Genomic DNA, 17,674 nt, shown 5'->3' on the forward strand with positions numbered 1-17,674 from the left:
GGGATGATGCTAATTCTAGCCTCTCTCCCTATACATTCTTGGTGTAGGCGCTTGTATGCCAGGGCATGCGCGCCCTTGGGTGTCTGTGTCGGTCCAAGAGCACACACGGCGTGTTACAGAGGTTCTCGTAGCGTCTTTCGACGCAGTAGGAGAGAACTCTACGTAAGAGAACGTACTCGGTTACTAACGTAACCTCGGTTCTCTCTAGGAGAGGGAACGAGTACTGCGTCTCAGGCCGTGCGTGCCCACGCTGCGTCGCTTCAGTGACGAAAATCAGAGTGGGAGACAGCTATGCTCGTATTTATAGGCCTAGACCACGCCCGTTTCGGCGGGAGGTGACGCAGAGGGCGCGAAGCGTCCTCATTGGTCAGCGTCACTGGCCTCGCATAGGCTGTGCTTTTCTGGCGGAGCAGCCAATGGGCGCGTGATTTGCTCCGCCTAAGGTTGTATGCTACAGAAAAGCGTTTTACATTATTACAAAATTAAGGATTAATTTTTAGGCTTCAATCTCGAAAAAGAAATATCTTTCCCGTAGCGTCTTTCGACGCATTACTCGTTCCCTCTCCTAGAGAGAACCGAGGTTACGTTAGTAACCGAGTACGTTCTCTGAGATGGGAACGAATGGGAGTTTCCATACTTTAAGTACACATGTGAGGCTTCTTCAGACAAATGAACCAGGTGATGTTGTTTGCACACGTTTTCCTCACAGCCTTTCGTCATTCGTCAAACTTGCCGCTGTTTGCAAACACCCCGATCCTCAAGGCGAGCAATGCCAAGTGTCTCATTACCTCTCATTAGCCAGCTATATACGCGTATTTCAGTGTTCAGAGAAACCTTGCAGCTGAAGCTATAGCCTAATGCAGTTTATCTACATGATGAAATGTATTTAAGATTAAATTAAATTGTATTATATTTGTATAATTGTATATTATTATTATATAATACAATTAATGCAACATGCTTCAATATAATTGAAGTCGTGTTAGGATGAAATATAACTTCTTAACACGATTATATGGCGTTACAGAGTAAGTGCTTTTTGCGTATAAATGATAATAAATTAGTACCTTTGGTGAACTCACATCCGATTCATTTTGCCTGAACTTCTCTTGCAGAGTCTCAGCCAGCTGACACAACAGGAAACCGTTATCTAACCTGTCCATGAAGCTCTCGGCTGTGATTTCCACACCTGATGCAAAATATGAAAGAAGGAGATTAATATCTTACAAAAAAAACTTGCTCTTCATTGTGCTTGGGTTATTTTTATAAGTAACATTTCAAGCATAACTAATATCATATTGGATTGTTAATATCATTCTGGAAATACTCGTATCATTATACTTATCATTACTCGTTATACCATACTCATTGTTACATCATTACTCGTTATACCATACTCATCGTTACATCATTACTCATTATACCATACTCATTGTTACATTACTCGTAATACCATACTCATTGTTACATCATTACTCGTTATACCATACTCATTGTTACATTATTACTCGTAATACCATACTCATTGTTACATCATTACTCGTTATACCATACTCATCGTTACATCATTACTCGTTATACCATACTCATTGTTACATCATTACTCGTTATACCATACTCATTGTTACATCATTACTCGTTATACCATACTCATTGTTACATCATTACTCATTATACCATACTCATTGTTACATCATTACTCGTTATACCATACTCATTGTTACATCATTACTCGTTATACCATACTCATTGTTACATCATTACTCATTATACCATACTCATTGTTACATTATTACTCGTAATACCATACTCATCGTTACATCATTACTCGTTATACCATACTCATTGATATATCATTACTTGTTATACCATACTCATTGATATATCATTACTCGTTATACCATACTCATCGTTACATCATTACTCGTTATACCATACTCATCGTTACATTATTACTCGTTATACCATACTCATTGTTACATCATTACTCGTTATACCATACTCATTGATATATCATTACTCGTTATACCATACTCATCGTTACATCATTACTCGTTATACCATACTCATCGTTACATTATTACTCGTTATACCATACTCATTGTTACATCATTACTCGTTATACCATACTCATTGTTACATCATTACTCGTTATACCATACTCATCGTTACATTATTACTCGTAATACCATACTCATCGTTACATCATTACTCGTTATACCATACTCATTGTTACATCATTACTCGTTATACCATACTCATTGATATATCATTACTCGTTATACCATACTCATTGTTACATCATTACTCGTTATACCATACTCATTGATATATCATTACTCGTTATACCATACTCATCGTTACATCATTACTCTTTATACCATACTCATCGTTACATCATTACTCGTTATACCATGCTCCTTTTTACATCATTACTCGTTATACCATACTCCTTGTTACATCATTACTCGTTATACCGTACTCATTGATATATCATTTCTCGTTATACCATACTCATTGATATATCATTACTCGTTATACCATACTCATTGTTACATCATTATTCGTTATACCATACTCATTGTTACATCATTACTCGTTATACCATACTCATCGTTACATTATTACTCGTTATACCATACTCATTGATATATCATTACTCGTTATACCGTACTCATTGTTACATTATTATTGTAATGAGTACGATGGCATGTATATGTATAGGTATTCCTATTGAAAAATGTAATATCTAAATCTAAGTTTACAGAATATATGTACATTTCTTTACATTTCATTTAATCTTAAAACTCTTGCTTAAACTCAAATTGAAACAAAAAATCTGCACCAAATTCAAATTCAGGGATTTTAAAGGCATCCTCAAATCATACTCTAAATGACACAAAACCGTCTCAACTGCTGACATCTGTTGCAGCTATGATTCACAAATAAACAAATTTCAGTCACAAAAACAGACAAGTGTTTTGGAAGGAAACAGCTGATCTATTTTCCGATAGTAATCCAGATGAAACGCACACAGAGACACAGACTCTATTCTACAGAGATCAACATGTGGCGGCTGGATTTGACTGACTTCCAGACTATCATTCTTTCTACATGATGTCACTGTGAAACAGGAGGTGGTAGCAGGGGGTTGGGGTATCTGTGGAAAGAGCATATTTTCTCATCTACTCCATGTTTTTTTTTGTTTTATAAAGAGGGGGCGTCAGTGGTCGAGGGGGTTTAGATGTTTTAATGAGTTCCAAATGTGGTAATTGAGCCCAGTGGAGAGGAGAGACGGAGGGATTGTGCAATTCTTTCAGAGTGTACCTCCTTTATTTCATCTCAGACAATATCTTACACTCGCTCCATCTCCAAAGAAGTCAAGTCAAGTTACTTTATTTATATAGTGCTTTTTACAATACAGATTATTTCAAAGCAGCTTTACAGTGATAACAGGAAAATAATGCAACAAAGTTTGTTTCTAGAAGACATTAGCGTCACAGTCCAGCTTAAGTAAATTCAGTGATGTAAAAAAGTTATTAATTTAGTTAATTTATATATATATAGCCGCTCTGGACAAAACCGTGATGTTATCGCGTCCAGCTCAGTTCAGTTATCATATAATGGTGTCAATGCAGGCAGATCAATAATACTGTTGACTATTAACCAAAATATGCACCACCTATCCCGATATTTATGAATCCAATATCAAAAAGATCAGAACTGATTGAACAGATTACTTTGAAATTACTCAGTGTCCTGGCAATATTGAAGGGATCATGGCATGTATGTATTATTTTAATATGTTCCTTGAGGTTCACTTATAATGTTATGCACACAAAAAAGTGATATATTCGCAAAATAATAATTCCTGAAATGTTCTATTTTAAGGTTTATCATTTTTCCGACCACTGTATACATAATCGTATGATCCAATCTGGGACAGCATTAAAAAAAAAACATGTACTTGTTCCTGATGCTGTGGACCTTCTGAAGGCGTACAGAGACGTAAACATGATGTTTAAGAGCAAACCTTCTTTTTTTCTTTCATATTTCCTGTTTTCAGGAGTAGCTCAAGCACGTGGAGTGTCAGTCAAGTCACATTTATTTTTATAGTGCTTTATACAACACAGATCGTTTCAAAGCAGCTTTACGGTGATCAACAGGAAAATAATGATTCAAGGTTACAAACCGAGTTTAATTCGGCTATAAAGCAGCTCTAAAAAGGGGGGTGTATTTGTTCAGCAGTAGCTCAGTGTTGATTCAGTTCCATTGTAAAGATCATCAATTATTAAATCAGTTCAATACGGCAATAAAACAGCTTTGCAGAAAACGGTGATGCCATTGTCCCGTTCAGTTCCGTTCTCATCGAGTAGTGAGTGCAGTCAGATCAATAATACTGTTGTTAGAAATTAAATGTGCATGTACTGTATCCAGTATAGATAGAATCAGTGATTATGGTGTGTTCTGTCTGCTTTCAACATGACACAACACTCATGTCTGGATTAGGGTCAGGTCCAGGGCCTATGGTGCAATGATGTAAAAGTAGGGCTGTAAACGATTAATCGCGATTAATCGAATCCAAAATAAAATGTTGTGTTTACATAATATATGTGTGTGTATTGTGTATAATTATTTTGTATAATAAATACACACACATGCATGTATATATTTGAGAAATATTTGCATTTATATACTGCATATATATTTTTATATGATTTATATTATATATAAATAGAACTATTTTATATATAAATAATAATTTTTTCTTAAATATATACATGCATGTGTGTGTATTTATATATACAAAATAATTATACACAATACACACACATATATTATGTAAACACAAACTTTTATTTTGGATTTCGATTAATCGCGATTAATCGTTTACAGCCATATAAAAGTATTGATGTCTTGCTCTTGTCTTGTCACAAACACTCTATACTCGGTCTCACTCCTCGCTGCACACTTAAGGCTGATTTATACTTCTGCGTCGGGTGTGCGCCGTAGTGTACGTCGTAGGCTACGCACGTAGGCGACGCCGTCGTGAGCATTTATACTTCTGTGTTTATGTCTGCGTTGCTCTGCAGTTACATCGCCGAAACGCTAGTTGGCGTTAGTTTTAATGTTCCACTGTGTATAGATTCCTCGTGGCTGTTTTGATTTGGCTACTACAAGCAATGGCGACTGAAAGAGAGCGGATCATGTTGGAGCTGGAGCTTATCGAGTTGGAAAAACAGTAAATTTTAGTGAAATTTCTGAATTTACAGAACTTCTGAATTTAAAAATGGCGGGCGGTGCAGAAGAACACGCCGGAAATGCGTAGGAGGAAACGCAATGCTACCAAGCCGACCAATCACAGATCTTGCGGTCCGCGTCGTCGCGACGTGTAGTTACATTTTTGAGGAGGTGCGCGTCAGGGTACGGCGAAGGGTACGGCGTATGGTACACGTCTATGCGTATGCTACGCCGTACCTACTGCGTGCACGCGACGCAGAAGTATAAATTGACCTTTAGGGGCCGTTTACAGGACACCCTTGTCAACTAAATACTGAAAAAAAATTCTGCGTTTTGCCCATTTGTTTACATGACAACGTTTTGGTGGCTTGAATATGCAAACTTTTAAAAACGGCTTTCAAAGATCAAGTTTTTATAAAAGATCTCTCCATGTAAACTACAAAAAAAGCAAATCTGTGAAACCGGTGAAAGCATGCACATGATTAGCACGTGTGTTAGGCATGCGCATTTGGCACAGTGCTCTGTTAAATCATTTGTATGTGCGCAGGTGCGTAGTGTTTGTTTACGAATTGACATCGCCAACTACTGCCGTGGCATGCATAATACAGCATCTTAGTCACGTCATGGTTAGGGAAGAGAGGCCAACTTGGCATGCCAATTTTGCAAATGGAGCTTGAGGTAAGTAGGATTAAAAGTTAGCGTCATGTCACGTTGATCAATTCGCCATTTCATGTTGCATTTTTATTGGCTAGTCAGTAGACGTATAGCAAGACGTTTATCAAGATTATGTTTAAACAATGGCATTATAAATTGTGCTTCTGTACCTCAAAACACCACAAATAAAAAGCGCAAAAAACAATTACTAAACATGCAAATGAGTAAAACAAACCATATATATATGGTTCCTGGCGAGAGCAGCAAAAGGTCAAATTGTGTTCCTGTAGCACAGATCAGTTTCAGAGATCTGAGGAGTTATTTGTCTAAAAACAATAACACAGAGAGAGGAGTAAGCCACTAAAGAGTGTGGAAGATCTGGATAGGGATCTAGTGGTTGGTGTGTGGTTGTATATGAAGCCCCTGTGCGGCCCACTGCGGCTCCTGGCTGCCTTTTGCTCCAGGCAGACCAAAGACAAAGCCCTGGTTTCAGCTGACTGTTCACAGCCCGAGAGCTGCCAGAAATTCCACAGACATCCCCCTCCATCCATCCACACACACACACACACACACACACACAGAACAGACGCCAGGACCATGACACACTACCATTCTTTTCGGTTCCGAATTTGTCTCCTTGTTCAAATGGTGAGTGGTATTCAGAATCGAATTAATGATGGGAAATGTTGGAAAAGGAAACACATGCAATCATGCTTGTATATGTACAGAAATAGATTATATCAAAGGGGTGATAAACTGAGAAATCAAATTTCATACTATAAGAATATCCTACGTTTCAGAACTGAAAACTTTCTTGTTTGTCCAATGACAGCTTTTATTGACACCAGGCCCAGCGAACGACAGGTTTTTCAAAGTGGGGATCTATGACGGTATCAAAGGGTATCAAACACCGCCTCCGCAGAAGAAGATCAACGCCTACTTCAACACCGAATGTTTACAAGTAACCATGTGGATAAAAGTGTCTGCTAAATGAATAAATGTAAATGTAATGTAATGTTTAGCCCCGCCCACCGATTCACGCATTACATGCAATAGCTAAATAACAAAGACCTACGAGCTGATAATTGCAAAACCGGATCGAGCTACCAATAAACATGCCGTTTACGAAATATTGTGCAGTGCCTGGTTGTGGAAGAAGAGCTTCCTTCGGATTCCAATATTAGGAATGCATGATTAAACTTTATTAAATCAGTAAATCAGTCACAATTTCGACACAGGCTTTGCAAACAGACTTTTACGACATGGATCTGCCAGCAACGCCACAAACATGTAAGTAACCATGTGTTAATTCTAATGCCTGATCTGTGATCAGTGATTTCTGATGTGTAATTATTCAAGTTCAGATAGATTATCTTTTTTTTTTCGTCAATTGTTTATGCATCAGTGACTAAACGAACAACTTCACATCGTTTCTCTTAGTAGGATGAAAATATTCTTATTTAAATTGTGATACAATTATACAGAAAGCGATAAAAGAACACTCCCTTTCACTCCCATATATTGCATGTTCAGATATTCATACACCAAAATATTCTAGGGGCTATTAAACTTTTGTAAAAGTGATACAAAAAAATGCTGGGGGGGGGGGGGGGGGGGGGGGGGGGGCTTGCAACTTTTTTCCAAAAACGCTGGCGGGGAAACAGTTCACCTTTCAACGCCATTGACCACTCACTTATATTTAATTTCCGAACTGCCGTGATACAAAAAGCAACCAACGTAATAATATGTTGCCACATTCACATTTAACTGTTTTAGAGAAAATTTAACATGATATTTAATGCCAGTAACATTTCCTGTGAGACATACTACAAGCACCACAATATAATTTAGCAAAATGCAAGGGAGAAAAACAACAGCGCCTCTTGTGGACGTGTCACTTGAAAAGTGCAGCAAAATGTACCCAGAGCAATGCATTTCAGGTTTTTTCAGAAATGCAGGCTCAAATACAGCTATTTATTTGCTCTCCTAACAATGTATAATTATGGTTGATTGCATTATTTTTTATTTATAGCATTTTATGGTTAGTTGCATTATTTGTATTTACAGTATACAGTAGCATTGTTCCAGTTTTCCATGACTCAGAACAGACCAGTGATCATTTTTGTTTGAGACTCAATAGATGCTAACTGATTTGAAAGATATGGGAAGCACTAAGATATTGGAGCAAATTATAAATGACTTACCCAGCATACTGGAGAGCCAGAGCGCCAGGTCTTCCTTCATGGGCAGCAAGCTGGCCTCATGTCTACTGGCCAGCCACTGACTGTACTGCTGCAGATCTGTGAGGCCCGGACCCGCCGGCTGCTGCTTACCGCTCAGAGGACTACACATGCTTCAGAAAACAAACACATCTACATCAGGACAACTAAATAACATTCATTCAATCCTTTGTTGACTAAATTCCTCAAATGAATTATTTCAACTTCACAGAGAACAAACGTTGTCTTTCTCTCCTAGTGCCTCTGATCATTCAAGCACTTTCTGTGGTTTCACAGTAGACTCTTATCCTCCATACTAATCCTCTCATAACAGTCCAGCTCCAGGCTCTCTTTTCTTTGTCCTGTGATATAATATTCACTCGCTTTTTCCTCTTTTTTAAAAGACAGAACAGCCACTGTGTGGCTTCTCTCCAGTCCTGCCCTAGTGATTCTCTTTGACCCATAAGCTCTATAAACACAAATAAACATGCTTGTCCCAATAAATTGCCATTTCACATTCAGATAATCTAACTAGATTAAATTTCCAAAAGAAAATGTCTTAGATAACGTAAAACTTTGACAGTGTTCTCTGATTAATTGCTATGGTGTTCTGACTGGATTCTAGGACATATCTAGAAAGTTCTTATCAGGGCATTGCTAGGGATGGGATAAGGTGTTCAGAGTGTTTGTTATGGTGTTGCAATGTGGTTTTAGAGTTTTTAGAGTGGTCGCTAGATGGTTTCTCACTTCCCAAAGTCAAAAGAGTCCACCACCAGTTCTCTTTGATATGCTGGTCTGAAGAAGATCGACCAAAGCCTAATGTGGCCCTTAAAGATGTTCAGCAGTCCTGAAGATGGATGCTAAGGCAAACAATTACATTCGGAAGTGGCTAGGCTTTCCCCCGATGACTGTCAAGGGCAGCTCTCTATTCGGAAGGAACACCTTAAGACTTCCGCTGAAAACCATCAGCTTGGGCTATAAACTGGAGAAGGTGAGACTGCTGTTCGAACTAAAAGATTCACCTGACCCAGTGGTACAGAGTGCTAAAGTCAAAGTCAGAACAGGAAGAAGATGGGACGCATCACAGGCATTAGACCAGGCCATAACCCGGCTGAAACACCAGGAGGTCGTAGGGGTGGTGCAATATGGCACGGCGGGTTTTGGATGGCGAACACCATCCAAGCCATGGTCGAAAGCCTCAATGGAGGAAGGGAAACAGCTCGTCATTTCGGAAGTCAGGAGGGGGGAAGAAAAGGGCTATGCCAAGGTTATGGCAGTGACCCAGTCCTAACAAGGCAGATGGACCACCTGGGAGGCTGTCACTGACAGATCCATCACGTGGTCGGATCTATGGAATTTGCACCAAGCAAGGCTAAGCTTCTTGATCAGACCCACATATGACGCTCTCCCAAGCCCCCAAAATCTGCACCGCCGGTATGGCACAGAGGAGCCCTGCCAGCTTTGCGGCCACCAACGTCCCAGCCTCATCCTCTCTCGCTGCAAGACTGCGTTGACCCAGGGGCGCTACGGGTGGCGTCACGACAGAGTCCTGCGAAAACTAGCAGAAGCCATGGAAGTACACAGGTTTGAAGTGAACCATGCCAGCCCACCAACATCACACCCGCCCATCCAGTTTGTTAGACAAGGGGGAGAGGCACTCAGTAGCACAGTAAAAGAGAGGTCCTTGCTGACACCTGGAGGGGAGTGGGCCCTTAGAGCTGACCTGGATCGCCAGTTGAAGTTCCCTCAGGAGATCGCCATAACGTCCCTCCGGCCAGACATCGTGATTTGGTCCATCGCCACGAAGACTGTCTTTATGGCCGAACTAACCGTGCTATGGGAGGATGGGCTGGAGGCTGCCTTCGAAAGGAAAAAGGAGAGGTATGCGGAACTGGCAGCTGCATGCGCACAAGCTGGGGTAGAGAGCATACACCTACCCAGTGGAAGTTGGTTGCAGGGGCTTCACTGGAACCTCCATCCAGCGACTCCTTAAGACCCTTGGCCAAACTGGAGAGAGTCCTCAAGGAGCTGGCAGAAGAAGCAGAGCAAGGGAGCTTTTGGCTCTGGCTCCGTAGAAAGGACAAGGCTTGGGGGAAAGAGGGATCCTAAGGCTGGCTGCAGGGGGCGGCTCCACCACCCGGAGGTGTTCCCGGATTAAAGGAGCGAAACATCTGTGAAGAGTGACTCCCGGCTGACGACCCTGCAGCCGGACCAAAAGGCACTGGCGGAAGTGCGTCAGGCAGAAATGCCTTGCAGGTGCTCACCTGTGCTTACAACTAAACTACAGTTCAATTGTTTGGGTTTTTGGAAATAAACTAATACAAGGACGCATTCAATTGATCAAAACTGACAGATCTTTTGTAACATTATAAATGTATTTACAGACTTGGTGAGCATAATTGTTACAAAAAAAGTATTCTACCTGCCGGTCAAAGCGGCATTACGTCCTGTAAGTGTGGATTGGTTATTAAATGGTTATGTAGTAATGTTGAGGATTATGAACCCTGCAAGGTTTTGTTGAGTTTAGTGATAACAAATGTGTCTCAGCAATAACTGTTCTAGCCTCTATTAGTCACAGAGACATTTCCCGGTTTGTCTAAGGCAGTTACATTTCCCTGTAACAACCTGAGGCTATTTGAAGAAGAATGTGTACCAATCCAGTTTAATATCTATCTGTGGTCTACACAAACACGGATGAAGGCAGTGCATTCTTGTTTAATTCTAGTGAAGTGGGATTTCCCCTTACCCATAATTCATTGTATCACATGTGAATTCCAGAGGCACAAGAGAAAAGTTATGAGTTCTGAGAAGTGTAAATATCTTCAGTGATGCAGAAATGGGCCTCTTCCGAAGTTTTCTGTGCTGTATCCCACTAAGCAACCTGGGAATGAGAACTTGGGTCCAACAATTGTCACATTGTTGCTGTGAGCTCTGAATGGCTGGCAGTCCTAATGCGAACTGAAAGTCAATCTGTATATTTTTCTTGTTTCACAAAATAGCCAGAGTTCACTTTACCTGCCAAACGTCTATCAGATAAACCCTCTTTTCTTTTCTTTCTGAAAGAGCTCCTGTGCTGGAAAAGGTTGAGAGAAACAGAAAGAGGAAAAAAGAGGTGTTACTGGCACTCTAAGGAATTAAAACGAGGACAAATTGTACCATATGGACAAAGGAAGATGCCTTTTGAGACGTGAACGGTAGTCCAAGTCCACTAATAATGTCTGTATTTAATATTTCCCAGACTGATTCATTGATCATCACGGCTTGAATGATAAAGCTGATACGATCTGAGATTGGCCGTATTATTAGTAGTGCCTGCATCACTATTACTACTCTAAATGATCAGATCTGGCAAACGATAAAAAGCATGAGAAAATTATTCTGCACACTTATACTAAAGGAGGAAGCCGAGCGTGTACAGAGAGAGAGAGAGAGAGACGTCAAAAGTTTCCGTTTACAATGTGTTTGTAAAGCGTTGAGCATTGTAGCAATGTGAAAGATGTGTTCATGTTAAAGGGATAGTTCACCCAAAAATAAAAATGCAGTCATTAATTACTCACCCTCATGTTTTTCCAAACCCGCAAGACTTTCGTTCATCTTCAGAACACAAATGAAGATCTTTTTGATGAAATCTGAGAGCTTTCTGTCCCTCCATTGACACCCACGCAACTACCACATAACCGCTTCAAAATGTTCATCAACAGATCGTAAAACTAATCTATGAAGTTTAGTCCAATTTTTCTGAAGAGCCTCGATTGCTTTATATGATGAAAATATTTAATTTAAGCTTTTATTGACATATAAACACTGATCAGCAAACACTGACCGAACCTGCTTGAAGCCCGATAACAAACCTCTTGCAGAAGCTCCAAGCTTGAACCTCATTGGTTCTCGCACGTCAAACAAACATGCTTAAGCTTCTGCTTATCATAACTGATGTGTGAGTCGATGATTGTATGGGATTAAAAGCCTAAATTCAATCTGTTGATCATATAAAGTGATCGTGGCTCTTCAGAAAATGTGGACTAAACCGCTCAATTCATATGGATTAGTTCTGATCTCTTTACACACCTTTTGAAGCTTCAAAGTGGTAGTTGCGTAGCTGTCAATGGAGGGACAGAAATCTCTCAGATTTCATTAAAATATCTTAATTTGTGTTCCGAAGATGAATGAAAGTACAGGTTTGAAACGACATGAGGGTAGGGCTGTCACTTTTGTGAAAAAATCCTTTTCGATTTTTGAGGCATAAGTGTTCATTGAATCGATTGTAAAATCGATTTTCCATGTCTAAAGACGTTTCCATTTTCAACGCCAAATATAGGCCAATCCACGGACAACTAACAGGCATTAGGACGAATGGCCGAGGACCCACGCTATCTCGCTAATTCACGTGTGATCGCGCGATATGTAGTTTCGATAAACAGAACCACCAAACCAGGAACAGTTTTCCATCCATTTTCAAGGTGTAGTGTAGGGAAATATGATCCAGCATGATCACGGTGTATTTTCTTTTGAAAATTAAACGGATCTTTTATTTTGTTTTGGTTTGTTCTGTTTTTTGCTCGACTTCATGTCCTGCGCACTCTGTCCTGTAGTGCTGCGGAGCTCTCCGGCATCCGGCAAAAATAGAAGCTCTGCGTATCTGCTCCGGAGGGCTGCGGATCGCAGGAGTTGGAACGCAGCCGTTCCGCAGTCAGTGAAAATACACACATTGACTTTAATGGAAACCTATTGACTCCGCCGCGTTTCCGGAGCGGATCCGCAGCCGTTCCGTAGTTGGTGGAAATTAGGGGCAAGCGGTGCGCACGCTGCGGTCAAAGTTCAATCGCGCAAATCGCGTTGTATCTGAAGCGCAACGCTGAACCCAGCGGCCAGCGGCGCACATTCTGTGTCCTGAAAGCCGTTAAAATCGATTCCCTATTTTCATTTTCGAAACTTGTGTTGGTTGGTCCGATCGATTGTGCAATCGATTCTCGAACAAAAAGTGACAGCCCTACATGAGGGTGAGTAATCAATGAATGAATGGGTGAACTAACCCTTTAATCCAGTTTTTGTTTAGCGTTCGAATTTTGTTCTAATAATGCTCTGTTTGTACTTCGTTGGATATGATGAGATAATTTTCGAGCATACACTTTTAAATTGAATTTTTTAATCCAAAGTTTGGGTTTGTCCATATGTGACCCAAAAATGGGTTAAAACAACCCAGCATTTTTTAGAGCATACAGTGTTTGTACTGTGTTGGTTATTACAAAATGATATATAGCATTAGGCCTATGGCATTAGGTTTTGTATGAAAAAGTACACTCTAAAAAAATGCTGGGTTGTTTTTACCCAATTTTGGGTAAAATATGAACAAACCCAAACGTTGGATCAAAAATGCAATTAAAAAATGTATCCCAATGGTTGGGTTTGTCCATATTTGACCCAAAATTGGGTTAAAACAACCAAGCATTTTTTTAGAGTGCACACAGATTTTCCCCAGAAAGTGGCACTTAATAAAACACACAATCATTCACTAAAATCTCTCTCTTTTCTCAAAGACTGCTAACCATTTGCTGACATTAGACGCTCACACGACTGCATGATCACCACCTTGAAACAGATGCTCGGCAAACACAAGCCCGCGGTTCACAGATGGAGAGGACATTTACAGTACATTCATATAAACGCACATATTGGACACACATGGTTGATATCAAAGGTCAGTGTACAGTGTGACAGACAACCATTCAGCTGGGACAATTATATTGAACATAATATTCTTTCAGTCAATATTTTTTTAGCAAACAGATGAGTTTAAATTGAAGTTGCGACAGTGGAGTTATATAAAGGCAATAAGTGTCTCCAATAGCAATAGGTTGTGTGAATTTCCCATCCGTAAACCAAACACTGACCATGACTAATGCAGAATATAAGTGATAATACTCCAGCTCGATTATCTGATTCTGGTGCAGATATTCGAGCTTTAATGCTGTGTCATGTTCATCAAGCACAGAACACACATTGTATTCTGCCCTTAAAGAACTGTGAAGGGTAAATCTCACACACACACACACACACACACGACTTTGTAGGTCTCCATACAGTGGTCATCGTATCACATTTTCTAAATGCAACCAGGATTTTTTTGAAGTTCATTTTAAAGTCTATCCCAGGTTATTCAGTCTAGTTGTCTGCACCATCCCATTACTTAATGCTTGATGTATCAGACTGGCTTTAATTATATTTACAGGCTTTAACTGTTAGTTTTAAGTGCACAATAACACATTTAACTGAGGCAGCTCATATGAGAGAAACTCAAATACCTTCTGCAGTCTAATAGCAAAAAAAAAAAACTGTTATTTTCTACTTTGTTTTCAAGTGGCTATGCTTTACATTTTATGACTGTAGTAATATTTCCAAGCTGCTGGTGCTTTCATGAGCTATTTTTAACACTTAAAGAGAAACCACAAAAACAGACTATTGTAGGCAGATCTAAACGGCATTCCTCAAAAAAAGTACTTTTGTAAGTATAATTTGGCTACTGAATGTTGAAGGAACTTTTTACACATGAATGCATTTTATTTTAAAAAGAATAAAAATATTTTACTGTACTATGTAGCCTAATTCTATCTATCTATCTATTCATCTATCTATCTATCTATTCATCTATCTATCTATCTATCTATCTATCTATCTATCTATCTATCTATCTATCTATCTATCTATCTATTCATCTATCTATCTATCTATCTATCTATCTATCTATCTATCTATCTATCTATCTATCTATCTATCTATCTATCTATCTATCTATCTATCTATCTATCTAGCTGAAACATATTTCTCTTTCCAGAAAAACATCCACTCACCCTCCACAATGCACTGCCTGCAGTCCGTTCTTCAACAGTAGACTCTCGTTTCCAACGAATTCATGCTTTTCTCAAGCGCAGGGTCCTCAGACTGTTTACCATGACACTGAGCCTCAAAGAGCCGAATGTCATTCCGAGTCTCAGTTCAAAGTGCGCTCATCCCACCGCCTCCCTGAGAGACGCGACGCGTCTTTATCCGCGCGAGCCACACAACAGAGAAAAACGTTAATAGGCTACCATACAACTCTTACAAAGAAATAATAATAATAATAATATGATGTGTGTGTGTGTGTTATTTTTATATATGTAATATGTTATAATACAACTATTTTATTTTAAAGAATTTATATATATATATATATATATATATATATATATATATATAACTAAATAATTTGATATATAAAAATATATACATTTAAATATATTTTTATTTAACGTTTTGTGAAAAAAAAAAAAAATTATATATATATATATATATATATATATATAATAAATATATGCACCTTTTATTTTGAAAAACTGTCACGGAAGTTCAGTACCGCGAAAAAAAAGTGACGTCGTGCGCGTCCTCCACCAATAGCGAATCAAGAAGGAAGCACGCGCTGGCTGAAGTTCATATCCCACGCTGACTTGTTTACGGTGCGCTAAGTAACAGTGCAGGGAGTCTCATGGAGGCTGTGCTGAGACAACTGCAGAACATCCTGGAGTTACTGACCGTGTCTCAGACGGACCGCGTGCGTGAGTGGGACCAGCACACCTTACAGCGGGCGTTTCAGTGGGCCGAGTACTGCGAGCAGCTCCACTCCCGCTTCCAGTCCAACCCCACGGTCCGGTCCGCACTGGAGGCCGGCCTGAGGGACACCAACCAGCGGCTGCAGGACGCGCTCCCGGCGCACTCTCCAGTCATGTTCTCGGACCTGGCTCAGTGTCAACACAAGCTGCTCGTTCATCTACTCACAAACCCTTACTCACCGAACTCCGTCGTTCAAATCCTTTTCCCAAATCCCAAAACTGCAGAACAGGAATTCCAGTTTGATCAAAGCAGCTTTATTACATGCAAATCTGCGTTTAATCTGCTATGCTGCTCGTTCGAGCGGACTAGTCAGCCTGGGTTACGGGTCGAGGCAGAAGTGAGAGGCAAACTGCTCCGGGAACTCCTGAACTCTCTACTAACTCGTCCCGGCAACGACGAGTATGCGAGAACAGTCCTGGATTGCATCCTTCGTGACAGCGCGGGAAAACCGGGATGCATTTATGACGTCATAGCAGCGGCGCTCCTCTCCGGTGATGACGACACGGACGCCGTCACTCAGCGCTTCATCCTCGCCTGGATTCACGAGCGCGACGGGTGTGTGAGTGAACTGTGCAGATCGCTGTCTCCCGGAGTGTGTGCGGTGCTCTCCCGACAGTCCCCGGAGTTTAAACGGGCATATTGGGGTGTTTTGAAACAGTGGGCGTCCTGCTTGCAGTATGACGTCATGGGGAGCGTTTGGGTGCCGACGTCAGATGGGCCAGTGACGTTTAATGTACTGGCTGATCGATTAAACCATTTATTAATTTCAGGAGCACCGTTAAAAGAGGACACCGAGACTGAGCTTAACGCGCTCAAACTGGGAGATGGAGACTTTAGTGTGAAGGGCATCAGTGTATGGACTGATCTAATCATTCAACTGAAGATTGGAAGTTAATTCAATAATATTATTAGACTATTTAACAGTTTATGTTAATTAAACTAATGGTAATGTGTTCTTTTTTTAGGTTAGAACTGTGTGCATTTCCCCACACATGTATTATAATTATTACCGGTAGCCTATATTTGGCATATTTTTATATTTTGACTTTTTTTTTTTTTTTAAGAGCCAGCAATTATAATAGCCTAAATATTTTTTTTATATCCAATTTTTATGAACTATTTTTCTGCTTAGTATTGGGAACAAGAAATGTAATTCTCTTTCGTTTTCATTATTTTGTAATAATTTCAGGTGTTATTATATTATTGTCTTTTATATTATTGTTATTATATTATTATCTTATATGAGCCATCATAATATTGATTTTGTTTCTCCTTTGCCTATATTTTGTCCCTCATTGTGAACAAATATCCCATGATGCCTCGAGCTCCCGGCCGACAGGGGGCGACAGCGCTCTTTACACCATCACACATGTGCTTTATCTCAGAGCTGAGTTCTTAGAGCTATTTTATTTATAGCTGAGTGAATAATAAAGCTCTTAAATTATATTTCTATAATATTTGCTATCATATTTGACGTATTTTATGCATTTCTTACAATATTTCAGTCCAGTATTTCCTACTGTTGACAATAATCTGATCACTTAATTCTATCATGGTTGAACGCAGGATAGAGCAGGGACTTTTTGGTATTACTCATTAAACATTTTAAAGTCAATAATAGTTCATACTTTTACTCCTCTTTTGATCACCATAATTACATATTTAAAGTTGTTTCCTTGAAAAATTGTTATCCATGCCTTAAAATATCTTAAATGTAACTACACCCATGGCTCATTTAGTATATGCGATTCTATGAATATGCAAATGAGCCCCGCCTCCACTCACAGCACCTCAGAGATCCACTCGTTGATCTGATTGGTTACAAGGTAGTTTGTGACGTCAGAAACATCCAACAGTTTTAAGGAGAAAATACGCAATGGTGTTGACATGAATTTGCACACGGTTTGTCTTAAAGC

At 39.8% G+C, this 17,674-nt stretch overlaps 2 protein-coding genes across 6 annotated transcripts in view; one reads left to right on the top strand and one right to left on the bottom strand.

Moving 5' to 3' along the window:
- The window catches only part of gas2a (growth arrest-specific 2a), a 51,885-nt gene extending 35,691 nt beyond the window's left edge, over nucleotides 1-16,194 (bottom strand). For 2 of the 5 annotated variants that reach the window (XR_013796432.1, XM_079603037.1), the window contains exons 1-3: nucleotides 14,963-15,131; nucleotides 8,100-8,248; nucleotides 1,083-1,189 (exon numbers count right to left, since the gene is read on the bottom strand). Coding sequence is in view for 3 of the 5 variants with exons in the window: in XM_079603037.1 (XP_079459163.1) it covers nucleotides 1,083-1,189; nucleotides 8,100-8,247 (255 nt within the window). In the remaining 2 variants the exon portion in view is untranslated. Of the gene's footprint in view, nucleotides 1-1,067; nucleotides 1,190-8,099; nucleotides 8,249-11,129; nucleotides 11,189-14,962; nucleotides 15,153-15,468 lie in introns of those variants that run through there. The other 3 variants (XM_079603035.1, XR_013796433.1, XM_079603036.1) reach the window with 3 other exon arrangements.
- fancf (FA complementation group F) lies at nucleotides 15,634-17,461 on the top strand (the record flags this gene model as incomplete). Its single annotated transcript, XM_079603033.1, has 1 exon — nucleotides 15,634-17,461. The coding sequence occupies one exon, from the start codon at nucleotides 15,634-15,636 to the stop codon at nucleotides 16,651-16,653; it is 1,020 nt and encodes a 339-aa protein (XP_079459159.1). The 3' UTR covers nucleotides 16,654-17,461.
- Nucleotides 17,462-17,674: the final 213 nt, after the last annotated feature.

The sequence above is a fragment of the Phoxinus phoxinus genome, assembly GCF_949152265.1.
Source record: "Phoxinus phoxinus genome assembly, chromosome: 25".
NCBI lineage: Eukaryota > Metazoa > Chordata > Actinopteri > Cypriniformes > Leuciscidae > Phoxinus > Phoxinus phoxinus.